Source organism: Zonotrichia albicollis, chromosome 7 (assembly GCF_047830755.1).
Source record: "Zonotrichia albicollis isolate bZonAlb1 chromosome 7, bZonAlb1.hap1, whole genome shotgun sequence".
In the NCBI taxonomy this organism is placed as follows: domain Eukaryota; kingdom Metazoa; phylum Chordata; class Aves; order Passeriformes; family Passerellidae; genus Zonotrichia; species Zonotrichia albicollis.
Window position 1 is genome coordinate 22,821,496 of NC_133825.1, and position 26,352 is coordinate 22,847,847.

Sequence of the window (26,352 nt, forward strand, 5' to 3'; positions counted from 1 at the left end):
AATGCTTTTAACAACTCCCATTTGCCCTTGGTTCTGCCAGCCTGCTCGACCATTGCTGAGGCAGAGGCGGCCCGCGGCGGCAGCGCCGCACGGCCGAGCTGCGGCGGCCGCGCTGGGCCTGGGGCCCGGTGGCTCCCGGTGCACGGCTGAGGGGGCAATGGGGGCCATGAAGGAAATGATGGAGATGAGGCGATGAGGGAGATGGGCCGATGCCGGAGATGGGGCGATGCCGCCATGGGCGGGGCGGGGCGGCCGCGCTGACGTCAGGGCGGGCGGCGGGGCGCGGGGCGGCTGCGTGTTCCCGCCCTCCGCCCCTCCCTGCGCGGGCCGGGCCGGCCGGCGGGACCCGAGGGCGCGGAGCGGGCCTGCCCCGGGAGGCGACACGGCCCGCGCCGGCCGGCGGTGAGTGCGGGGCGGCCACACCCGCGCCCTCATCGGGGGCTCTGAGCCGGCGGGGAGCGGCCGCCGTCCTCCGCCCAGCGCCGCCGCCCTGCGCCGGGGCGGGGGTCGCGGCTCGGCCGGGGATGCTGCGGCAGCGGGGGCCGCGCGGGCCGCGGGAGGCCGGGGCCGGGCGGGCGGGGCGGCCTCAGCGCTCGGCTCTGGGCCCGCTGAATGTCACGGGCGAACCGTGCCCGGGCTCGGGGACAGCCGGACACGGCGGGCCCGGCGCCGGGAGCGCCCCGGTGCCGGCTCTGCGGTGCTTGGCGTGTGCTGTGATCCGGTGTGCGGGCAGACGCACCTGCGGGTGCCTTGGGAGCAGCTGCTGCGAGCTCCGGCCGCAGAGGTCTTGTAGCGTGAGGTTTCGTATCTCGAGGGATTTAATCTCCGAAAAGGGGAAGCATCAAAAGCACCCAGTGTGTGTTCAAAGATAACAGTTTAAAAAATTAGTGGCAGTAGAAAAGGATTATAATGGTGGCATTTCTGCTTTAGCAGTGATCTGTTGAGATTTATACCAAGGGGATGTTCTATACGTTGTGGTGATTTCACTTTAATGACACTGAGACTTTGCTTTCGTCACCCAGAGCCTGCTGTTCACTTCGTGTTCTGTCAAATGTACTTTGGCACACAATGAAACGTAGGCAACCTCAGTCTTTAACTTTGAGCTGGAGGAGGTCGAGCTGTTTATCTTCAGTTTAAGAAAGCAAAACTGCATGGGAACTTTATGCTCTAGCAGAGCGTTAGTGTCCAGGCCAGACATCAAATTAAGGTAAGGATTGTCCATCTGGTATGCTGTGTAAAGATGTAAAGCACTTTTCAGGGGAACTGGTGCATTTTGCAGGGTTAGTGCTTCATGTCTACAGCAGGTTTGTTCTTGGTGTCTATGAGCTTTGAGCCTTGGTTTGGTGTGGAATAGAAGTTTTTGCTACGAAGGTGTTAAAAGTGAAATGAAGTTGAATCTAAGTTCTCATTTTGTTACATTTTTATAATTGAGAGCCGCTTCACATATGTACTGAGACTTTAGTAAATTTCTCTTTTCTGGAGAAATATACAAAACTCTTGGGTTACTGAGACTTTAGTAAATTTCTTCCGGACAAATACAGGAAACTCTTGGGTTAGCCTGAGGCAGTAAATATTTACATTGTTTGCTGATAATGAATGAAATTCACAAGTCGTTTTATCGTGTTTGTAATGATCACATAAATTCTATGGGCCCATTTTGAATTACATGCCTCCAAGCTGAAGAGGTGATGGCCTAACAAATGGGACATGAGTGACCTAAATGTCAACCAAGGATCTATGTCAGTATACAGCTTAGAGTAGAAAAGTTGTTTTTGAAGTTGAGATTTAATTTCTGCTCATGGATAGTATTTTTCATTATAAAAGTATCCATGTTTGGATTCCAAAAACTGCCCAGTATTATCTTTTAACTGTAAAACTGTTGAAAGGGTAGAAATAGCCTCAATCAACATAATGATCTCATTTAATGTATTGTTATACTAATGAGTAATCCTGTTTAATGGAACTGTTCCTTTAAAAGCTCATTGGAGTAAAATCCATTACTTTTGGACCTGATCATCCTTTAAGAGGGATTGGTTATTTGGAATAAACCAGTTAGTAGGAAATGTTGGCACGGGCTCTTTAGATAAAAAGCCATCATGCCATCAGTCTTGAGATGAACATTTCTTGCCTGGAATCCTTAGAAAGTGTGGATCTCTCAAAATGGAGAGGAGATGAAGGAATATAAGGTTACAGAAAGTAATATGGTAAAATATATCTACAGTGGTCGTGGTGTTCTCTTTCAGCCACTATTCACTGTAAACAGCAGCACCATCTTCTTAATTAGAAGCTTTCAGGCAGGGTTAAGTCTCGTGCCAACAGGGATGCTAAGGAGATCAAAATACTAATGGTGCTTTTGATAATCAGGTTGAAAATCCTGTATTGTGTTTCAATTGGAGCAATAAAAACAGATTATGTAAATCTCTGGATGCCTGCACACATGTATGGTACAGTAAAATCCCAAGAGCATTAAATAGTTATCCCAAAGTTGAAGTTTGGCTGGTCAGGAAAGGTCTCTGCATTTCTTCCCAGCTCTTGGACACACAGCTCACTCTACACTGCTACCAAGTAGGTGCATTTTGGAATATACTCTGGGAATGTTGTTTTCTCCTTAACCAAAAGTAGCTGGATTTGCAGAGTCCTGGACTTTGCTCAGTAGTCATTCTCTGTTCCAAAAGGAGGATTCAGCTGCAGCAGTTGTGCTGACAGTATCCTATAGGAATTGAGGAAAGTCTCCTCAGGGTGGGGGTTCTGCTTATCCCTGGTCACATGGGGAGCTGGTGTCACAAGTTCTTGCTGAAATGCCTGATTCACTGCAGATTGTTGGGTTTGTTTTTCATGAGCACTTAGTCTGTGCTGAGCTGAGGTCCTGCTCTGCAGAGTGCATTTTAATGGCATTATTGAAGAGGTACTGGCACTGCTGGCAGTGTCCTCACTGCAAGCAGGCTTGGCTTCTTAGCCAGAGGAAATGGCTGATAAGGATTTACTTTGATGAGGTGGCTGAACAACTTATGGATCAAAATAACCCTTAAATTGTACATAATTTCTGCAATTATTCCCTGAAGCCTAAGAAGTTCTGTGCTTTTAGGCTAATCAGCCCAGATGGCTTGTGACACACACAGCACAAGGGAAGCATCCAGGGAGAACTGCATGTCCCAGCTCCTCTTGACTCAATAATATGCCTACTTTAAGCTGGAGATTCAAAAATCTCTTCTAGATGGATGCAGAGTTTATCACTGCAATGTAGATTTAGTTGATCATTCCATTCACACTCTTTTTGTAAGTTGTTTTAAAGATTGGCTTTACTTAAATGCTATTATTTTCTGATCTTGTATGTTAAAATTATTACATAGTCATGTTGATATATATTTTTGGTGAGTTGAGGATTGCTGTGGCTTTTGGGTGACCTTCATCTCAGTAAAGCAATCTTGCATAGGTAGAAACTTGGCAAGGCCCAGGCTGATGCTGTTGGTAGCAGGAGACTTGAGGGGAGGAGCACAATCTGTCAGCCTGCGTGGCCTTATCCATCAGTAAACAGAGTTAAAAGCAGAAAAAAAAATATCTCTGTGTAAATCTTTTAATCATGGAAGCTTTCTGAAATGGTAATGTGGGTATGTATAGCTTTACTATGACTCCACTGAGATCCTGATTAAGCAAAAGAAGCAGTATGTATTGCCTTCCTGTAAATTTGAATAAAACACAACATAGATGACTAACTCTGAAAGGAATCCTGTGACGAACTGTCATTCCTAACTGAAGTTGCATCTCAATTTCTCAGATAATCTGTTTTGGTTTTTTTTTCTCCTTCAGTTTCAAACCTCTGGGGACATAACAAATATCTGTGTCTTCCACGCTGTAGGAAACTGACCTTGAGAAGTACATTTCAGAATAGCTGTTGGTGTATCAGAAAGCTGGTAGGAAAACACAAAACACACATTAAAATCCTGAAGGCTGCCTCTCTGTTGTCGAAAACATGTTGGTGTTTGTTATGCTGTGGGAAACTTGCAAAGTTGTTTGGTACTCAAACATTTTCAGGGAGTCTGGTTTTGAGACTGGAAACTGATTTATATCAGTGGAATTGTAGACAGAAGCTGTATTGAGTCCAGCACTAATGAAATGAAACTCAATAGCAAGAAAATGATACTTTGAAGATGTGTTTTACAAATAAGCAAGTTTCAGCTGAAAGCTGTAATACACAGATGTGTGGCTGCAGTAATTTTGATCAAGGATGAATGTTAAGAAGTGAAACTTCAAATAATACAGGAAAACACATAATTGTGAAACAAACTGGTGTGTTTGGTAGCCAGGAGAGCAGGTACCCATAGCCTCTTCTGGCACTGTAGGAGGTTTAGAAGCAATTTTAGTAGTAATTTTCCTTGGGAATCTGTGCAAGACAATGAAATAACCTTGAAAGAATTGTTACTGGGGCTCTGGAACTCCTTGCTTAAGGCAGTCAAGGATGAAGAAGGTTTGGGGCTCGAGGACAGGTTACATGAAATAGTGGCCAAGAGATCTGTGGAGGGTTCCTGAATAAACTGCATCAAATTTAAGAAATTCTATGAATTGAGAACAGTTGAAGGTTGAGGAAGTCACATTCTGTCTTTGCCTGTCTTTCCCTGGTGCATTTTTTGTTTTAAGGCAGCCACAGGAGTTAATAGGATTTTTGTTTTGCTCACCTCTAAAATAAAATTGTCTAGAGGAACTGTATGGAGAATTGAACTGGGCATTGAAGTGCCATGATCCACACACAGTGAAATTCCATGATTTATGTAATATTTCCAACTTATGCAGTATTCACTGTCTGTCTTTCATGATAGCAGTGTTAAGGGTTTTCTCTGTCAGTCCTTTTTCTAGTATTTTTTTAAAATCCAGTAGTAGCTGACTTAACAATATGATTTTTTTAGATTCATAGCAATGTGCTGATGTGTTCTTGTCTCAAGATCATGATCTTCTGTGAAAAACTGAACTATGCTGAAATTGCATTGTAATGTGTAGCAAAGAAAATCTCAAAACTGTTTTTTTCTATTTTCTTTCTGCTTCATCCTGTCTAATCTTGCTCAGTTATCACGTGTGAACCTCTTCAGGCTTATTGAAGATATCCCAGTGCCAGTGAGTCTGTGAATTACATGCAGTCTCTTCCAATTATCTCTGCTTAACCTATAACTACAATTCTTACTCAGGCAGCAGGAGAAAAAGAAAGAATGAGTGTCTGTGGCTAGAGGGGGGGAAAAAAACCAACTTACATACTGGTTGAAAGCTCTGCCTCATTGAAGATTTAAACCCATGGAAATTCTTAATCTTGAGATACCCACATAGAAAAACTGCTCAGCAGCAGTTCAGACAGGAAATATTGTTTCTGTTATTAGTCATTATTTAATCATTACAAAATATAGATGGAAAAATATGTTAGTGCCAGTGTGAGAGGCTTCTAGCTCGAGACAGCTCAGTGTTTTTACATGGAGAACATGCATCAGTTGAATAAACAAACCAGAGGAGTAGGATGGACAACATGGCAGTCTAAAAAGGGATATTTCCAGTTATAATTAGCTGTATACCAAGTTTCACTTGGCTTTCAGCCTGCCTGTTCTTATCAACAAGAAAATCCTGCTCCAGCTAACATGTTTGTATGTAAGAAGTAGAAAACAGTAACTGGTAACCAGCTCTTTCAGTTTGTTACTGAGTTAGTGGTGAAGTAAATCTTTCCTAGAAGAGTTAGAGATGGGAATAGTGTGTTTGAATCACTAGGTAACAGTGGATAGTGCTGAGGAAAAAAAGGTTATTCCTCTGATTCTAAGTGAAATATTTGCTAGAGAACAGCAGGTAGTTCCTACTGGTTTGCAGTAGGACACTGCTTTTGAGACAGATGCAATCTTTCTGGATTTGTTCTTACAAGGCAGATTAAATTACCCATGTGAAATGCTGTGCTGAAGGACTAATACCATCAGCAGGAGCAAGGGCCTGTTTCTGCTGTCAGTTGCTTTGATGCTGACATAATCACAAAATGTTTTAAGGGGAGATCAGGATCTGACATTTCACTGGTAGAAAGCTTTAATTCTAGACTGCAATTGATGTTTGGGATTTTTCCAGTCAATCTTAGCCACAGCATAAAATTTAAATTGCCTTTATGATGGTGATGCACCTTTAAAATTCTTCTGAAAGGCAGGCTTCTGATTACCTGCTGCCTTATTTTTCATGTAAGAATGCCAAAAATGTTTGAGAAGCCTTGGAAAAAAGACTCTGATGGGAAAGAGGAGAGTCTTTCCAAAATCCATGTACTTGCACCCAAGCATATACACAATTATGATTTATCTTCCAGGACAGAAATCTTCATAAATGCAGGGAAGTATTAAGGCAGCATAGGAACCTAGATAAAAAAAATGTCCTTTATAGTCACAGTATGTTTGTTTGGAGTTGTTTTTGAAAGGGCTTGGGAGGTGGTGCTGGTGAATGATTAACAGGTTTTGCCTTCTTTGTAGCTGTGTGACTTTGTCTCTAGGTTGCAGAGCATTGGATCTGTAAGGCAGACAGACAGTGTCTGTCTTTTCTTACTTTGGTTTTTCCCCTTTCTGTTTGTTATCCCTGCAAATTTGGTAACAATTTAAGGTATCATCAACAAGAGAAATGAGTAAAGGCTTTTTGTTTCTCCAACAAAGATGTTGAAAACATCTGCATCTTTTGCTATTTAAAGTGCTATTAAGCAACCCTAGTGAAGAAGCCTTACTTGCTCACTGGGGTGGAATCTCCTGGGTTGGTTCAGTCCACAGGAGGCTGTTCCTTGCATAACATAAGGAGTGAAGTAATCCACATAATTTAATTCCTTCTGGCAGGGGTGTTTCTGCACTGGGGGCATATGTATTGGCCATGATTATGGTAATTTTCTGATAGATGGCAATATATCCCTCCCACCTCTTGCAGCATTCCTGGGGTCAGCACACCTAATGCAGTGCTGCTGTCATCTGGGCCTTGTGTTCCTTGGATGCCTGTGAAAGCCACTGTGCCCTGCTCTTGTGTTCTGGAGCTGGTTATGCAAGGGCTGCCTGGTGTTTGTATCTGCAGGTACAGGCTTGACATTGCTCATCCAGGTTGAACAAGGCCTGCTGAAGAGAGGAATTGATGACTTCTGCAAGAGGAGCATCAGATGAAGAGCAGGTTCAGGGAAGAGTTGTGCATCTCCAATGCTTTATTCCAATATCTGGCTGACCTGTCCCTGACAGCAGTTGGGCTGTCAGCACCAAGGCAGCAAAGAGTAACTGCCACTGCACTTCATGTCTCATTTATCAGCAAACCATAATAACCTGCATTAACACTTATGAGGAACTTGAAATTGCACTGTCAAGGCTTTCTTCTTCCTTACAGACCCTGATAGTCTCTTTTACTGGGAGTCATTTGTCTGTACCCTGAGCTATCCTCTTCCATCTTCTTGTCTTTGTCCTGAAGCTGTTCTTTGCTGCAGCTGGCTGAACATCTGGACCTTGACTGCCTTCCACCTTTTTAGTTGTGTAAGGATGTCAAAAATCAGTGCAGCTTTACTTGTTTGAGAAACAGGTTTTTAGCAAAAGTTTTTCTTGTAGGTAAAATTTTCATAACTGTTTTCCATAAAATCTAAACAAAACAAAATGAAACAAAACTCATACCCTGTTTTGTTTCAATGTTTTGGTTAGTTTTGATGTAAAAATTTGGAGTTTAAAGTGCATAGTTTCTGTTTGACTAATATGAAAAGCACAAGTGGGCAACAATTACAAAGTATCCTTGTCTGGGTAGGTAACACTTTGCCCTTTTTTGCTTCCTTGAGGTGCCTGATGATCTGTGTAAACAGCATTAATGGCACAGTGAACTGCCAGTGTGACCCTGAGGGATGCAGAGGGAGGTTTTGATTCTGGAAGTATTGTGGTAGCTTTCTTCTACAAAATAGACCTGCATTTCCCTATTTCTTTTTCTCCAGTAAGTGCTTATGTCCTCTTGCCTTATCAAACATGAAGAATGCTGATGAATAGCAAGAATGCTTTTAGAGTTGACAAGGGATGTCACATTTTCTGCTGTATTGACCAGAGATCTTGCTCAATGTTAGAAATACTGAAACTCCAATCTCTTTATGATGTATTTCTTGTTTCCTTCTCCCTTTATTCAATTCTCATGTTCTGCTCCTGTTCTTTGTCCTATTGTATTTTGACAGTAAATTGAGCACAAGAGCAGCTTGGATAACTGGTTGGTTGGTGTTTGCTGGGTCAGCCCTTCAAAGTGGGTAGAACCTCGTTAGTGTGAGGGAGGAAAAACAGAAAAGGGTGTATCTGTAAGCTGCCTTGAGACCTGAAAACAGAATCTCACAATTTGGGACACAGAAAAGCAAGGTAATTTCAGAGAAATAGAACAAGAAGCCCTTGCTGTATTGGAGTTTCTTGCTGTGCTTCCTGGCTATGGTACCTTCAGAAGGCAGTTTCAGGGAAGGTGGTTTTAATCACTGCAGTTTGGACATAGGAAAGGGAGAGTGGCTGAAATTCAGGGATGCCTTCATAAAGCATTGGGAATTGAGTCCAGAACAGATCTTTTGGAGAAATGGAAGACAGGAGAAGGAGGGCAGGCTTGGAGGATTTCATTGCAGAGCTGATAAATCTTACTGGATCTTGGAGTGAAGGTGGCACTTTGGACTGAACTGAAACCACTCCGTGCAGAGTAAACAGCACAAGAAGTTGTAAATACTCAAAGTTCACTCTGGAAGCCATCAGAATTTCTGGTTGCATTCTGATTCATTTTAATTCATACAGCATGCATGATTTCCTCAGGATTCATGGTCTTGAATTCCCCAGGGCTTGTCATGCTCAGAGCAGGTGTTTGCCAGCTGGATCTCTTGCCAGTTTCTTCCATTCTCTTAAGCTCCCATGGTCCTCTTAAAGCTGAAAATTGACTTGCAGTCATGCTGCCCATCTTGGAATGTTCTTAAGTGAGTGCTGAGGAAGCCTTTTGCTGTTTCTGTGGCAAGGACCTCCTAGATTTTTCCCTGTTGACATTCAATACCTCCCTACATTGGTGGAAATAAGATATTTCCACATAACTGATGTAATTTTACTAACCCAGAAGTGTAAGAGGTGGGTTTATAAGCTGTGCACAGGGCACAGCTGAAATACACATGCACTTCAATTTCTGTGAGTGAAACACCGATCTGAAACTGCTGCCATGGCAGTAGGACTGCAAGGGGAATTTCTCTGGCCTGTCACCAGCCTGTCACATGTGTTCCATCCCTCAGCTGGGTGTTCCACACTGCTGTGACAAGAGGAGGGGAATTCAGTCCCATTCAGGAATCTGGAACTGGAAAATGCTGTTATCTGCCTGGTGGCAGAGATCCTAGGGATTGCAGGATTTTAAAATGTATGAATACATTTTCAGATGTGTGAATCTTTAAGCTGTCTTCTTCTGTAGGGCAGAGTCTCAGGTGCAAAGCTGGACTTTGCTGAGAAGCTGAGTATAGGAAACTGCCTTCCTGGTGGTGCTGAAACAAACTGAATGAAATGACAGTGAATGTTGTGCTTGCCACTTGCAACCAACAGTGCAGGATTTTATTGAGGTGTAAATAATCCTGTAGAGGAAGTACCAAGGAGGGTGAGAATTAATATCCTTTTGCTTATCACCAGGATCTTGAATATCCTTGAAGGTAAGGATGTAGCAGCTTTTCAGTTAATTCTTCAGAGGGGTTCTGTGGATTTTAACTCCTTTTCCCTGGATCATTATGTAAGGCTAGGCTCTTTATAATTAGCTTAATTCCTGATTAGGCTTGTGTGCACTAGATAATGTATTTCCCAAGGCAAAGAATATAAAACTTGTTTGCCCAAATGTCGGTTTTTTAAGAATCCATAGATTACTTAAGTCTAAAAATACTTTGAATTTCTTTATAGTACAGTAGGCTGCAATTTAAATTGTATTGAACTTGAATCTTCTGGGATGCAGAAATCATACTCTAACTGGTAACAGTGCTGCTTGATAAGGGAGTTTAATTGTGAGGCTGGTGGAATCTTTCCTAGTAAACATAACTAAAGATTAAGGAAGTTTTAGAGAACTTAATAAGAAAATCCCCCATTTTCTGGAAAACATTTGCCAGACATGATGCTGTTAAGTTTTAGTGTTTTTTTTGATGACATTGTGTTTCAATGAAACAAATGAAACATCTGGGCTCCAGAAAGTGGCACAGTAGTTACAGTTACATAGCTAATAAAATACAGAGAAGTATTGTTTGTTTTTTAATTGAATTATCTGAAGTGTTCTGGGCTATCAGTATGGTTTTGTTGAAGATAATGTGTTGTCTTTGCCTAATCAAGGATAAATGAGCAAGAGCCCTTCCTAGAGAACTGAAAGGTCTCCTTTTCAAGTTTAATTTGCAGCACTTGGTGGAGGATTAAAGTAATCTAATTAAATGGCCTCATTTAAATTTTGCAGTCACCTAAGAGATGGTAGACAGATGTGAAAAGGGAATTATCCATAAAGCATGCAAGTTAAATTAGCAGCTTTCTAATTTAACTTTTTCAATTTGGAAGATTTCTTCACAAGACTTGCCTTTTCTTTCGAGTTAGGTTATCATCTGAGGGATCTGCACTGTGATGCTTGCTGGGAATGAATTCATCAGCATATTAAAGGCCATTTTTTATTCATGGAGTTATTAAAAAAGTTGTACTTTATTGGATGTAGTTGACATGAAATAAAGATCTTTGATGTTGCCTGATGATATTATTATCCTGTGCAAGGGTTGCAGGTAGGCAAGAAGTCTGACATTAGACACCTCAATCCACATGCAGGCAAGTGTTATACATATGTGAATGAAATGTTCTGCTGGTCCCAGGGGGAAATATTTGCACACGTGGGTGAGAGCAGTGTCTCTGCTGTGCAAGAATTCACTGAGTCTTTGAAAAGTCAGGATTTGTGTATTTCAAAATGGAAATGCACACACCAGTTGCAGAATGTGGATTCTGGTGTTCTAACAAGTTAGGAGCCCCTAAATGCCCTGTCTGCAGTGCCTTTCTCTTTCTGTCTTTGTCATGTAGATCTGCTTCCAGAAGTGCTGCTCTGGGGCATCCTATTCACTGGCAAATCCTCAGGGTGTTTCAGTTTGCATGAATTTAATGCCACTTCGATCTTATCTTTGATTTTATCTTCAACTGTATCACTGAGAATTTAAATGCTTCTTAGTGAGTCTTGCAACTTGGGGAGTGATTCACTTTAGGGTAATGCTTACTGTGGTTACACAAGATATTCTATGTACTTTGACTAAGTAGAACTTTTGAATTTGCTTACTAACACTGACCTTATGCAACTGTTGCACTGTACCTCAGGTTTATGTGCCAATCAGATGATTTCCAAAGTAGACTGCTGTCTCCATAAAAAAACAATTACTAGGAATGTGAGTCTTGTTTTGGGAGATCCAAAAGGTCTGGGAAGAAAAAATGCTGTGGTGAGATGTATGATGAGTAGTTATTTCCTATATTTTAGGCATTGGGGAAATGGAAAACAATCTCAAAAAATTGGCTTTTAGTCAGATTTTACATTATTGTTTTTTACGGGTTTATGTTGCTGACCACAGGTTTTTATTGTGTCATATTTATGACTTTTTAAAAATAATAAATCTTTATTTTATAACTTAATAATTGTAACAGTTGAAAAGTTCAGTTTGTTGCTAAAAATGGGTAAATGAAGTAAAAAATGTAAATGGGTAAATGAAGAAGAAACAAACAAAAATATCATCCAAACTCTTCTCAAGTTTATTTTACTGATTACAAAAGGAAAACAAAAAAAAGATGGTTTATGTAGAGAATGAAAGTTGGGAGTGGGAGCTGTCATCTGAAGAGCGTATTATTGCCAGATAACTGCTGGAACTTTGGAGTTCACAAAATGTGTCTGTGTTACTCTTTATCAGCATGGTGGAATTAGGCACAGAAATCTAGGAAGCCTATAGCTGCAAATGTACAGAAAACTGTGTTTAATGTGTGGTTGATTCAGGTTTAATGTTGTTTTATTTTCCTTTCTTAGATTCAAGCACCCTTTAAGGACCAATGTACCCAATAGCTCATGGAAGAAAAAAATCAAAACAGGACATCCTTGGTTTCCAGGCTACCGAAATATGGAATGAAAACTTTAGGGGCTGTTTTGCAACCGATGCCAAACGGGACGGCCGTGAACTTAGCAGGGAGTAACGGTGGCAAAAATTTCAACAAGCACAATGGCACTGTTGGAATGTCTTCCTTTGCTTTCAACTGGAAAAAATCAAATAAATATCAGCTCAACGATCAGAATGGGAGAGAGGTCAACACCAGACGCAATTCTAATGAAAAATTAATTGATTCTGAGAAGTTCCCTCAATCTCAAGGAGCATTGGGCAATGATGAGCTCAGGGTGGGTTTGAACAGCACTGCTTCGGTTGTGTCAAAAGCAGCAAAGCAAACCAATATGTTTGTATCTTCTACTGAGGAATTAAATCCAAAGTCTATATCTGGACTCTCTAGTTCAGCTAAATTCACCAAAGGTACCCTGTCAGGAAGGACATACTCTGGACTCAATGCTCCAAGATCAAATTTAAATGGATTTTATGGAAATCGGCCGGTGGTAGGTTTGCAGAGACCTAGAGCTAATTCTGGTGCCACAAGGACAAGTTCAGGAGAAAGCCTGGCACAATCTACAGACAATGCCAGCAAGGCTTTTTCCTGTGACAAAATGGTAAGATCACAAAGTTTTTCACATTCCATTCAGAATTCTTTCCTTCCCAGTGCATCTCTAACCAGGTCACATTCCTTTAACAAAGCTGTGGATCTTACAAGGCCTTATCATAGTCAGAATGTCGCTGCCAGGACGTCTCAGAGGCCTGCTCTGCTGTCAAGGAACGCGTGTCAGTTGGATGTACCCAATGGAAACGAGCCAATCAAGTATGGGTTTACCAGACCGTACTCGGCTGTGTCAGCTCCCTGTTCCAAGAAACCCCCACTGTCAAATGGATCTGGGTCAGCACCTTCCTATGGATACAGATTGAGTCGGCCTTCCCTGCTGAAGCCGACCAGGCAGCGCTTTGCTGGGAATGCTGTTGTGGATGGCAGCAAAAGCGCGGCTCCGGACGCGCGCCTGCTGGAGAGCGCGGAGATCTCAGCCAGCATCAACAGAGCCGTTGATAAAAACAGCATCCTAGAGAGCAGGGCTCACAGAACAGAACCTGGGGAGGCCCTGCAGGAGAGTCTGGGAAAGCATGGGTCAAAAGTGATGTGTATGAGCGATGATGGAGATGAAATATCGATATCTTCTTTGTCGTCCTCTGAGAAAAATGATCTGAGTGAAGACTTCAGTGATGATTTCATAGATATAGAAGAGGCAAACAGGACTGTACAAATCCAGCAGAAGGAGAGCTGCCTTCAGGAATTAGAGCATGGGAGCAGAACGTCCATCGAGCCCTTCACGTCTCTCAAGGAAGGTGGAGGATCTCACTGTAATGCTGACGACTGGCTTGATATAAATGTGTCTGGTAAATACGTTTTTATGTTCTTTTTGAAATTTTAGGTGCTAAGTCAAAATTCTGTAATGGTAATTAAGTTATTTAATGTAATTACCCATTGCTTATGATTTGTTTCAGAATGCAACTGCTCTGTGCTGACATATGTGTTTGCTTGTGCCTTTTCTGCATTATAGTTTTTTCCCAAGCATTACTTTGAAGAGCCCTTTGTGATAAAAATGAAAGTGACCTCCTTTAAACACATTTGTGTTGTGGTTGTGGGATTCCTCATATCTTTGCTATGCCATTCATTTTCTGGGTTGGTGATATTTTAAGAAAATTTCACCTCGTGCTCCCTGCACCTCTGTAGGCAGAGAATAGCTGTAACTGCTTCTAAGTAGTGGAAATAAGTGTAGGATGTGTAATTGAATTAGTTCAGTTATAAACAGAATTGTTACTGTGTCTGTTTTGTTTTTTCTGATGTATATTAATTCTTTAAAAATGAGTGGAAGATACACAAGAAGATGCTTTTGAAAGTCACATTTTCAAATCTTTGATGGGCTTCTGATGATAAAAGCTTATTTGAGGGATGTTGCAATTGAAAGACTAGATCCAAAGGATATATTTTTGGACCCACCTTCTAATATGTTAAAGAGATGCAGATTTCTAGAAAGTAGCTTCCATGGTGGGTGAATTAGGGCAGTGGAAAAGGTTAGCAATGATGTAGATTGGAAGATTCCTTGGTTGTAGCTGCCAAACCAGCTTAAGCTTTTCCCCCTTCTGGGATTAGGGAACAATACTGTAGAAAGCTTTCAGGTATTTCTGTTACAGTACAGCTCCAGCAATGGTAGCACACCAGTAACAGGCATTTTAATGTTTATTTTTTGAAAATTGGTTTGTTTTTGTAGCCTTAACTGATGCTGTTCTCTTTAAGCAGTGGATGACAACAGTGAAAGCACAAAACACACTACTGAGAATGTCATCTCTTCAGAGATGAACTACAGAGCTGGCTCCTCCTTTGAGCTCTCTCCATCTGACAGCTCTGATGGCACATACATGTGGGATGAAGAAGGGCTGGAACCCATAGGAAGTGTCCATCCGTGTGGGAGTTACGACTCTTCAGAAATGAACAGCATAGTATGTATCTGTGTTCATAACTTGCATTGTTACAGTGTGTTGAGTTTAGTGCTTATTAAGTATATTTTTAAAATATTAATTATTTTTAAAAAATTATAATTGTTTCCTCTTTGTGCTGTAGTTGATTGCTTTGTGAAACTTCTTGTTTAGGAACTCCTGTTTCTGGACCAGGTGACCTTCATCAGGCTGTTTGCACACATTTTTTTTCTTTCCTGATTCTAAAGTCAGGACAAAACATGTCCTTCCTTATGCAGTCTCATAGCAGAGCTCACAAAGAGTAAAGGAATTTAATTTCTGCAAAGTATAAGTTCAACACCTCCTAGCAATCTCTAAACATAGGAGTGAAAAAGCCAGAAAAGAGCTGTTTCCTCTGTAGCTTCTTGCATCTGTTATTCTGTACTGTGTGCTCATAGGGCCCCTGTGAGCTGAAGCAGACATTTGATTTCTCTCTTCAGTCAGTCACAGCACCTTTGAGGTGGAGACCTGGCTGTAGCTCACTGCAGCAGGGCTCTTTGTGCCTCTCCAGTGGGATACACAAATGCAGCACAACGTTTTTCTCACTGCTGGACTCAAAATGATGTGCAAGAAACATCATGAAATATGAGCAGAGTGGATGGAGAGTTGTTGCTGTGCTGTGATCCTCTGAGATCAAGGAGCCAACCTTGGCATTTCAGTGGGCCTGAGGAAAATTCTGTCTGTCTGCTCTGTTTGTACTCCTTTATCTGCACAGAGTGTGAATCAAGCAACTTGGGTTCTATAAACATGATGCTAACAATCAGAGTGTTTGACAAAACCAGTTTGGTTTAACTGATGTGTCATGCTTCGTGAGTTTCAGGTGTGTTGGGTGCTGTGTCACCACTGCAATTTAGTAATGCAAATACCACTTTGAGACTTGGGCACAGATAGGTAATTACATTCTTTGTGTGTAACTAAATATCAATTCCTGATGTATTTTCAGCTGCTTATGGTATTGTTTGCTCTCAGTTTTAAATTATGATGTTGGGATCTAGTGCTTGAAAGAGTTTAGCAGTGGTTATTAACTTTTTGTGGCAATTGTGACCAGCTTGGAAAAGCTGTTAGATATTTTTGTAGTGTGAGTTTTGTAGCTTTATTGGTGTTTACAGGGAAAAGTTTCATGGAGGCCACTGCAAAAACAAATACCCTTGTTGCAGACACATGCATGCACATGCCAAGAAAAAAAGGAAGTTATTAAACTTTGTCCTTGGTAAGTTTTCAACATAGATGTTTTGATACATACTCTGAAAAGTAACAAACAAGTGGAAGACACTTCTTTTACTGTGCTTTCAGAGTATATATCTAGGTTTTGGTCTGTGTAGCCCCTGTGAATTAATTTGTGCATGGCTGTGAGTTCCTGTTGAATCAATGAGCTGATTGACAGAAGCTGTTGTAAGCAGATGAGAGGTACATTAGAAGCCTTTGATATTCTTATTCACTATTTTGGATTATTTCTTTGTTTATTGAAAGTAAACAGTTTTTAGGGAGGGCTTAAGAATGGAAGAATGTATTTACTTGTTTTGGAGGAAGTGGAGAAAGGAGATTTTAAGACTTGATGTTGAATCTAGAAGATCACGTATTGTTGCTACCCTTTTTGATTTTTTTTATCCTGTTACTTTCCTGAATTCAGTGCTTACTGCTGTACTGTGGCATTTATCTGAATGAGAAAAGCATCAATAGCACCTTTTATTTTTGCAAGGCAGAAATGTATTTTCAGTAGCTTGGATTTTGAGGGGGGGAAATGGAGCTCTGAAACGTTGAATTGCCTCTTAGTAGTGGGATTTTAAATTTTTTTTCCCCTGTACTTGTAGGTTTTGGTAGAAATTATGATATATTTGATTTCTTTAGCCTAAAGATTGACAGTGATCTTTTCTAATCTGAAGATGCAAAAGAATTTCTGACGCAGCTTTTCATTCTTTCTGAAAAACAGTACTCTTGAGTAGGTTTTGTAAGCTTTTGTTCCATGTTTTTTCCTTTTCTCTGCAAGCAGGGAGTAGAAAGACAAAAAAGTGAAGGCATTGAGAATAATTATTGTGATTAGTCAACACGTCAGATGTTTTGATTGCTGGCAGATACGTGATCAAATTATGCAGTTTCTATCCTCTAGTGTGGTGAGTTAAAAGCAGTTCATATCTGTGTGTCAAAATCCAATTGATGAGAGTCAGATTTAAGAATTTGGAGTGCTTGGGCTAGTGCCAGCCTGCCTGCCCTTGGATTTAGTATTTCCAGGGCAGTCACCAAAGCAGTAGTTCTGGAGTTCCTGTGGCACCAGGCTGGGTGAGTAGAAGCAGTGTGGCTGAGTGACAATTCAGGGAACTGTGTGCTGAGTAATTGGTCATGTTTACTGCATAATTTGCCTTTTTTCTTCCTCATTTTCATCCCACTGCTGTTTTGGTAGTCTTTTAAGCTGTCTTTTAGTCTTTTAACAAATACTAAAATGCTAAATGTTTTTCCTAAGCTTTTCCATAGATGGCAGTGCAGCCCCCCCTAGGGTGAACTTGGTTTAGGAGTGTTTGGAGCATCTTTGGGAGGGCAGCTTTTGCAAAGGGGATTTTAACTGGGCTTCTGAAATGAGAACCAGCATAGAAAGGCAACAGCAGGAACTTGCTGGCCTCTAAGGCTCATTGTTCCTTTTGGGGAGCAGAAAAGCCAATATCTTTGCTATTCTCAGTGCATCTTGGTTTTAAAGATATGGGGATGAAGAACAAAAGAAAATTTGGCCTCTTTTAGTACAGTCCTCCTGTTCTTTACTGAATCAGCAGCTGTGGAGAAAGTGTGTAATACAGTGTTGGAAGTTTAAGAGTCATACAAATCTAAATAATATCACAGGGAGGATTTAGAGCTTGGTAGGTATTTGTGGGGTTTTTTTGTAAGGATGAAAATATTTTCATTACCTAATTCCATAACAGAAAAGAACTAATTCCACTATCTCTGTTGTTGTTTTATTTTCACTTTCAAATGGAAATTTTGGTTATTTTGGATAACTTTCTTAGTGCTGAACTAAGTAGGCAAATGAGAAAGAGAAGCTTTAATGTGTTTGTTCAGAGTGAAGCTTTGAATGTCTTTGGCAAGTGCAAGTCCTTATTTACGTTGAGAAGGATAAATAGTACAGCTGTTCTTGTTCTGAGGTATCTGCTTGTTTTAAAGATGCTGCAATATTCTAGTGCTCAAAGTCTGCAAGAAGTCAAACTTTAAACTGAAAACATTCCAATAGTTTTGGCTTCTTTCTGTAATATTCTTGAGAGAGGTTTTTGCAATGTGATTTGGGTTTTTTTTTTCATTTCTTTTCAAGCAATTTCATTTGGGCCAATAGGTTTGGACAGGAAGCTTTCAGAGTGTTCCCTGTACTGTCAGATTGACTCTTTTTCCTGTAGGCTCCAGTAGCAATGTGGATCTTTGCGCTGTGTTCATTTTTCCTGAAGTAAATCCAGCCAGTATTTTTGGATATGTGCAGAGTGAACACCAATGTAATTATAAGGCATAGGATTATGGAATAATAATTGAAATCTGGCTTGAGGAGACAGATGGGTTTTAACTGCTTTGCTGAGAATTTAATTGCTCTTGGGATGAAATCTGGATCTCGCTGGAATGAAGCAGTTTGACACATGGCCAGAATTTTAGCCAGAGTATAAAACAGTTACATTTTTCTCTTCTTCCAGGCAATTTTTTCGAAATCTTGTAAGATTGTTTGCTGCTATTCTTTGTTATATTTTTACCCTTTGTGACTGCAACTTGGTCAAGGGCACATCTGAATTAGTTTTTGAGACTGGGCAAAATGCTTTCTGGTTCCTGAAGCATTGGTACTCAGTGGAATATGCTCTACTTCTTAAAGAAAATGAACGTGCTAAAGTAGAATTGTTTAGTTCAGTTATTAATTTATTTCAGTAGTTATTTACAAGTCATTTAGTGCTAATTACCTTAATTTTTTAAATAATTCACTTCTCAAAATGACTCTGTAGTAAGGTTTAAATTGCCAGTCTGATTTCTCAAATTAGTAATTTATTAATATGAATTCAGACTTATAATGTGTGTAGTTCTAATACATTTATTTCCTTTATTATTTTATTTTATTTATTTCCATTTATTACACTTTCTTGATATTGCCTTCTACCCACCTTCCTTTCTTTAGCTGAACTTTCTTTTCAGGAGGTAATGCCAAAACACTAATTCTTGTTCTATGACAAGTTGAGCTTTTTAAACTTTGTAATGTTTGGTTACAACTGTAATGAAAATAAAACTCCTGGTAAGCTTAAGACTATGTAAAAAGTGTGTAATCTTTTCTCAACACAAACTTTTATTATTTTGCTAGAACTTTCTAAAAGAGTAGTCATGAAATGAGTCCTTCAGGTGCAAGCTAGGTACAAGAAGCACACATTAAAAGCCTTTCATCTAATGAGCCAGATGAAATTCAGTTCTTTTTTCTCTTCTTTCAAAGAACAATGAAGATCTTACTCAAAGCAGAGAAGAGCATTAAAATGTTTCTTGACAGGCTGTACTCAAATGAGCAATGTTGACTTAATGCATTTCCTCCTCTTAGAATACAAAAGGTGAGGTTAATAAAGAGAATTAATTGCATTTTGTGCTCCCATGATGATTCCTGAAAGTAATTTGTGTACTTCAGTTGAGCACTTCTTTAAGAAGTGTCTGAGTTTGTTCTGTACCTGAAAGCAAAGGATGATTTCACCTCAGTCAGTGCATTTTGACTAAAATTCATTATGGCATTAATAAATACACACTTCCAATTTTGTGTATGATTAGAGATTTTAATTTTTTTTTTTGCTAGTGAATGTGATACAGTGAGAACTGATGACACCATTAGATGCCCAATACTCTAGTGAGGTTGTGAGGTTGGAAAGAGATGGCATAATTCTTGTGGTATAATTATTTAATGAAGTATACTTTTTCTAGTCTTAGGAAATCTTGTTGTATATGTTGGGGTGATTTGGATTTTGAAGTAGCTGACAGGTTGAATTTGTTGGTCTTTCACACTCCTTTATGTGAAAATCTGACTTTTGGGTTAGGCCAATATATTTATTGGCAAGAGATATCACAGTAGCACATGAGGTTTTAGCTTTTACTGATGCATTCTAGAAAAAGGCAAACAATGTATGAATTTATTAATTGGTATGCAGAAAGATTTATTGGAAATACATTGTCTGGGAAGCTGCCATTTCTGTGGTCAAACTTCCTGCTCAGGTGTGTGTGTGTGTATATATATATATATATATATATAGAGTGATTCTGGGATTTGAATCTAATACACATGTCAGCCTTGAAAGCTGTTTTTCATTGGTAGCTGCTTATTGGAAGTTGCTGTAGTTGGTAACCTCTGTTTAAGCTGTATAAGCTTCTAAATTCATGTCTTTGTCCCAATATCTTCATGTCATGTTCCAGGATCTGATAAAAATTATTCAGTCACTTAAACTGTACTGTTCTGACTTCATCATTTTCATTTTTCCTATAATGCAGTTACAGAAATCTGTGGCAATTGTTTTTTATCTTCCTAATTTCTAAGAAGCCTATTTTTATGCCTAAAAATATATGTTTGGAAAACCACTAGACTGCTTGGTTCTGATTTCAAAACCTCAAAAGTCAGTGTCATCTTTTTGCCTTTAATCTTCATTATGAACAGATAATATTTGTGAATATACTGAAGTAAGGGGAGAACACCCTTGAGTAATATTTCCACCATTAAGTTTTTAATGAAAAATTCAGTCTGTGTTGTTGCTTGTCAATACAGAACTAAAGGCACAAACTCATTTCAGTGTGTTCTGTCAGCTCCTCAGCCATTCCTGTGGTGGAGTTTGCTGGCAGACAGTTTTCTGCTCATGGCAGAGAAGGGAAATGTCATGGCATTAGGGAATGATTTTAGAGGGAGAATAGCCACCATTGACTGTCCTACCTCTGCTCCAGTCTTTAACTTCTGAGTTTAACTGTAGCAGCAAGGAGAGGTGGTGAGAAACAGAATTACTTAATGAGATGGCACTTCTGTGTGTCCTGTGTTATATAGTGTCCCTAGTGTCTAACATGATTAGGAGGTAATATGACTTTATTACAGTGCACAAACCTCTTGTGATCCTGGTCTGAGAGGCATGACATTGGGTGAACATCCTTTTATGGCAAATTACCTTTTTTCCTTTGGGAAAGCTTATATGCCCTTGAGAACTTCTTCCTTCAGAATTGACACAGTAAATCTTCTCAGGCTGTTTTGGCTGGAAAAACCAAGGAAGGCAACTTCACTTTTACTGATGTGTTCTGCTCATGGCATCTATTCATTACACCTTTGGGTTTGTGTTTTGGGGAGAGTGTGGCAGCTGCTGTGCTGCTGTGTGAAATATGAGAGCAAACACTGGTAGAAGTTAGCACTAGGTTAATTTTCTAGGCTTGGAAGGGATGTTTTCTGGTAACTCTGCATGTCCACCTGTGAGCTGGCTCTGAGCTTTTGTGCCCTTGGCTGACACTGTGGAAGTGTGTCAGGATGATGTGGCATAAACACACCTCTGCAGTAGTGCAGTAAGTGAGGGAACACTTCCCCTGTTGTGAGCAGCTCATGGAGAGATTGGTCAAAATAGAATCACCCAAAGTAGCTTGCAGATATTTGAGGATTGTTTTGGTTTTAATTAGAAACAAGTACATTAAGCTGGCTGTGTAAGAATAGAACACATTAATGCTGTGTAACGTGTCATAGTCGGGTTACTCCCAAAGTCTCTTAGGGTAGAATTAAAACTCTTGCTGAGTGGGAACAACTGAGCTCCTGGTACAGCCATGCCCATGCTGTTCCTCTGAGGTTGTTTGGTTCCTTTCTCAGCTGGGAATTATTTGAAGCATCTATATTTTCCTTAAACCAAGCGCTGTACATTTAATCCAAGTGCAAGTCAGTGGAATGAGAATCATTCACAATAATTTCTGCCAGTTAAGAGCAGCTGTAGCAATTACACATTGCTTAATAGGGTAAAATGCTCCATTGTTGGTTAGATAAACTGCAAAAGCAGTGCTGAACCTCTTGGTAGCCTTTTTGTGCAAACAGACTGGAAGCAGTGAGTAGGAAGAACTGCTTCTCCTCCTCCCCTGCTCTTCCTCTGTCACTATTTATGCTCACTGCTGACTGCTTTCTGTGATTCTGCTTAAAAGTAAACAGGAAACTCTCTATTTAAAAGCACCAGCCTATTAAAAAAAAACAAAACAAAACAACCAAAAATAGAAAATCTTTTTAAATTTTGCTGGAATCAATGCTTCCCCCTTTCAGCTTTCCTTATTGCTGGAGGCTAGATGGCAGTCAAGGAATGCTGCATGTGGCAGTGGGTGTTGCTTGGGCTGTATGCTTGAAAGTGCTGTTGCTTATGAAATGGTCAAGTCTCAACAGAATGACTAATATTCCTAGTTTTCCTCTTTCTCTTCTTTTATTGTTTTATTGAACTTCAGATTTTTTACAGAGTCTGCCATCTGATTTCATATATTACAAAAAATAAATTAAAAACCCAGCAAGTGTAGATGCTTTAGATACAGCATGTAATAACTTAAACTAATAATGAATTCCTCTGTACCTTCAGTGAACCTAGGTAGAACATACAAATAAAATGTATGTTCTACCTCTATAAAAATGTTTTCAAGAACAGTAAATTTTTAAGACCGTTCTACTTAACAGTTAAACCAAAAATGTTTCGGATTTTCCAAGCCAAGTTGTTGTCACGTGTTGCCACAGCAACCTTCAGTTACAGAGCATGGACAAAATTACAAAGTACTTGTTTGGCTGCTTGGCCTAATTATCTTCAATGTGACTTGTACAGTGTGCTCTTATTCTGTCTTTGGTATCCTGCAGAATTCTATCCCATCTCTTCCCTGGGTGGTTTTCTCTGTTTTGAGGATTCATTTACAGTGGATTTTTCTCTTCAGCCCTATAGTGCACTATGTGTTTTCCTCTGTCTGTGTTTTCTGCCTTCACTTAAGAGTTCTGTTCAGTTCCTATAGAACATTGCCTTTTTGGAGACTTCCTATTTCTTTTTTTATCTCTATCTCAGATATTGTCAAATGCTGAAAATAGCATTGAAAAAGACCCTGGAGGTTTCCCTCTTTTCTTCTGTCAGCCTTGCCTTGTGTTTGACTTTGGCAGTTATTCTTTAGCTGCCCTTCAGATGACTGATTTCCTCAGTCTGTTTTCTGTTTGTTTTTAAAAGCCACTTCCTTTTTTTCATTCCTCAAGCACCTGAAATGATGGTTTCTTAGTTTCAGTGCTGCTCTCGAATGCTTCACTTGAGTTTTTTGGCCTAATTCTCCTGTAGTTCTTTCCCCTTACTCACACTTGTCTTCTACTGAGGTCTTTTTTCAGCATCATCAAAAGCAAGACCTAAGTCACTAAATCAGTAATAAAAACAATTAGTTATTTTTCTTTAGCTGTCTGCTTCCTAAAGGTGGAACAAACAAGGGAGGTCTGAGATTGTGAGTTATGGAAACAGGTAAAATGTTGTTCCTAATGCTCACCACCAGTTCATGACTCCCTCAAAGCAATTGCTTTTCCTGCAGAATATCCTAACCTGGCACAGGTACTTGGAGCTCAGACTCTTCTCAATTCTGGCAATGCTCTCTGGAATTAGTTGGGGGCTTTGCATTTCTTCACTAACCTTCATGCCTGACTTCATTTTTTTTTTTATTCCACTGTAATATACATTGTGTTATAAGCTTTCACTGGTCATCATTTTTATGTTTATTAGGGAGAAAATCTGTCAGATATCTGACAGGCAGATATCTCTCTGTCTTCTATTTTGGGCACTTTATGCTTTATTTTGGTTGCATTATAACCTTACAATACTTAGTGCAAGAAGTGGGAAAGCTGAGAATCAGACCTCTTGCCTAGGTTCAGCTGTTAAACTAAATTGAATTCAGATTGGTTGGTGGACTGAAAAATTGCACTCTTCAGTTTAAGAAAAAGCTTGTGATGCATGTTGCATGAGGAATTTTTGGAAACTGAACTTTTGAAAATATTTTGCACTCCAGTTCATTATGGTGAATGTGACTTTATAATGAAAACTGAAGTTTTGCTTCAGCAAAAGCAGCTCTTCTGCATAGAGTTCCTGAAACTTCAAAGCAGTGGTGTTGATGTTGTATCCCTCTCTAGAAAGGGATGCTGGGCTCCATGCCTCCAAAAAACTGGATTAAATCCCAGGCTGCTGTGGGTGAGCTGTTGTGTGTGCTTGCTGAACCTGTGGTAAAACACAGCATCTGAGGACAACCACTCCAGAAAGGATTTGCAGAGCATTGAAGTGAACTTGCTGGAAGTGGTATGTCACATGTGGTGTCCCTTGCCCTTTGGCCTTTTCCCTTCTCCTTGTGCAGTGTGAGGGCTCCCTGCACTGGGGTGCTGGAGTTCCTCAGCTCTTACAGCAGGACTCACAGCTGATCTGTCTCACCTCCTGCTTTCCCTGTTCTATTGCAGGAAGCCAGCACAGCACTGCTGCCTGTGTCCAGTGGAAAAGCTTTGTGGAGAGAGAGCTTGGGGACAGCACTGTAGTTGGACCTGGGGTTTCACAGTCCCAAACTCAGTCTCTTCCTAGGTTGTACCAGCTTGAAAATCTAGTGCTGAATCAGCCTTGTGAAAATCATACTCCTTTTAATACACATTACTCTTTTCACCTATATAAATAGAATGGGAATCTTCTTTTTCTGTGACTTGTAATAATTGCTGAAACATGGAATATTCTCTAGGGTTGAAGCTGATGCACTTGGAAAGAATTTCTTAATTTCCTGTTCTGTTTGAACTCATTGCTCTGAATCTCTTCATGATGCTAATTGCTGTTAAGCACACATTATTAACTATGTTATTCCCATGTAATTACATGCAGTTCCTTATGCAGCAGAAAGAACAGCAATGGAAGTATCTAAATTTTCTTTTTTTACATGCACTAATGTGCTGATGAAACTTGTACTTTATCTTATGGCTATTTCAGGATGACATTGCTGACACCTCTTTGTATATTGTGTTTCCCAAGTAGCTCACAGGGGAAAATACTCAAAGTGCATTCACACATGGCCCAGTGATTACAAAGTCTTGGTATTTGCAGTTGTGGGGGTTTTCTTGTAGCATGGAGTTTCCTTTCCTCAGTGTGGTGAAGAATATGTAATTAGGGAAGCATAATGAAGTGTGCTGTTGACAGGAAAGTATGTCTGGAATCTCAAATACTGACCTTCTGTGACACCATTACACTTCCAAAGTTCTCATTCAAAGATATTAAGGTGGCTTATCTAGATTTATTAGGAAAAATTCTGGCATATTGTGCTCTTATATTGTGCATTTTTAAATGCATTTGCACAGTGATGGCAAAGCTTTTCCGCTTTTTGTGTTTGTGGCCACTGTTTCTATTTTATTTGTCATGGTCATTAAAGTTCTTGCAGTAGAAAAAAATAATCCTTGTTCACACTAATTTGGAAGATGAAAGCACAGCATAGAAATAATTTATCAACTACCAAACTGAAGCTGCCTCTCAAGCATGCCTGTATTTTGCAGAATTGTTTGAAAAAATGTTCATTAGTTTAAAAACTCCTTGTTCCTGAATAAATAGAAGCAAAAGTAGCAAAAATATACAGGCATTTTGTTGTCCCAAATATTAAATCCATGTTTCATTTAAATGGCTTCCATTTTTTTGTGAAGCTTTTTCATAGTTGGATTTATTATTATTTCCAGTGCCTTGCTGTGTGAGTTTTCCTGATTTTTCTTGTAAATGCATAGAATGCTATTTGTGGACAAAGCAATTCAGATAGGACTTTGAAATATAACAAAAGCAGATGGTTTTGAGTCAAGTATTCCATCTTTCTTTTGTATTGCTCATGTTTTACAAAGTACACAGTAACTATTTTCATATCACACTTTCCCTCCTAAGTCAATAAATAACTTGCCCTGCAGAAATGCAAAATGTTTAATGTCCTCTGACACAACCCAAATCCCCCCAAAAATCTTGAAATATACTTAGCTCTTGTCACCATGTACAATAAAATACAGTAGTGCTTTGTGAGTGCTGTAGGAAGGCTGCTGAAGAACAGCTGGAACAACATTTCAGACAAATGCCTGTTAATGTTCTTCCTTTTCACCTGTGCATCTGTGACAAGGCAAATCTAACAAATGACAGCCAGCAAAGGGGGGCTTTTTCAGGGAATATTGTTGTGCAGTGTGTTCATAGCTTGTATGCCAGTATTCATGTAAGTATTTAGTGATCAATTTACTATGAGAAATAGTTGTAAAACACTTATTTGATTTAATATTTGGTAAATTATACTATATTGGTGTCACATATCATTTCTAGGAGTAGCCAATAAACCTTAGAAAAATCTGTTTTTGGTATTAGGAAAGAGGTCAGTGTGTGGGACCTGAGTCTGGTTTCAGGCCTTAAAGGCATGGCATTCACTGGGAGCTCAGGAGCTGGAGCTGGATATCCCTAGGAGTTTGCTCAGGCCTGCTGTGTGTGAGTGGGTTTAGTTTCCTTGGAGTGATGGAGTGAAAGGGTGTCTGGGCTCTCTGCCCAGGCTGCTGTGGTTTCCAGCAGCACTGGCAGTGTCAGACTGAGCCGTGAGCTGGGTGTTCCACAGCCTTGGCCTCCTCAGTTCCTCCTCCTCTTGGTATTCTTAAAGCAAGAGGGGTCAGTCTCTCTTTTTAACACTGACTGGGCTTGCCCTCATTGCAGTCCTTTCATATACCTGGCTACATTTAATATGTGTAATTCATTTAGCACTAAATAGCATTTTTCTTGTGCCATTAGCATACC

General features: G+C 40.1%; 1 protein-coding gene across 7 annotated transcripts in view; it reads left to right on the plus strand.

The window, feature by feature from the left end:
* Positions 1–243: 243 nt before the first annotated feature.
* CCSER2 (coiled-coil serine rich protein 2) overlaps positions 244–26,352 on the plus strand; it is a 61,784-nt gene continuing 35,675 nt past the window's right edge. For 3 of the 7 annotated variants that reach the window (XM_014267775.3, XM_074544658.1, XM_074544657.1), the window contains exons 1-3: positions 244–402; positions 12,007–13,483; positions 14,385–14,587. In XM_014267775.3, coding sequence (XP_014123250.2) covers positions 12,046–13,483; positions 14,385–14,587 — 1,641 coding nt within the window. In that variant the 5' untranslated portion in view covers positions 244–402; positions 12,007–12,045. Of the gene's footprint in view, positions 403–1,022; positions 1,208–12,006; positions 13,484–14,384; positions 14,588–26,352 lie in introns of all 7 variants that reach the window. The other 4 variants (XM_074544656.1, XM_074544660.1, XM_074544659.1 and 1 more) reach the window with 2 other exon arrangements.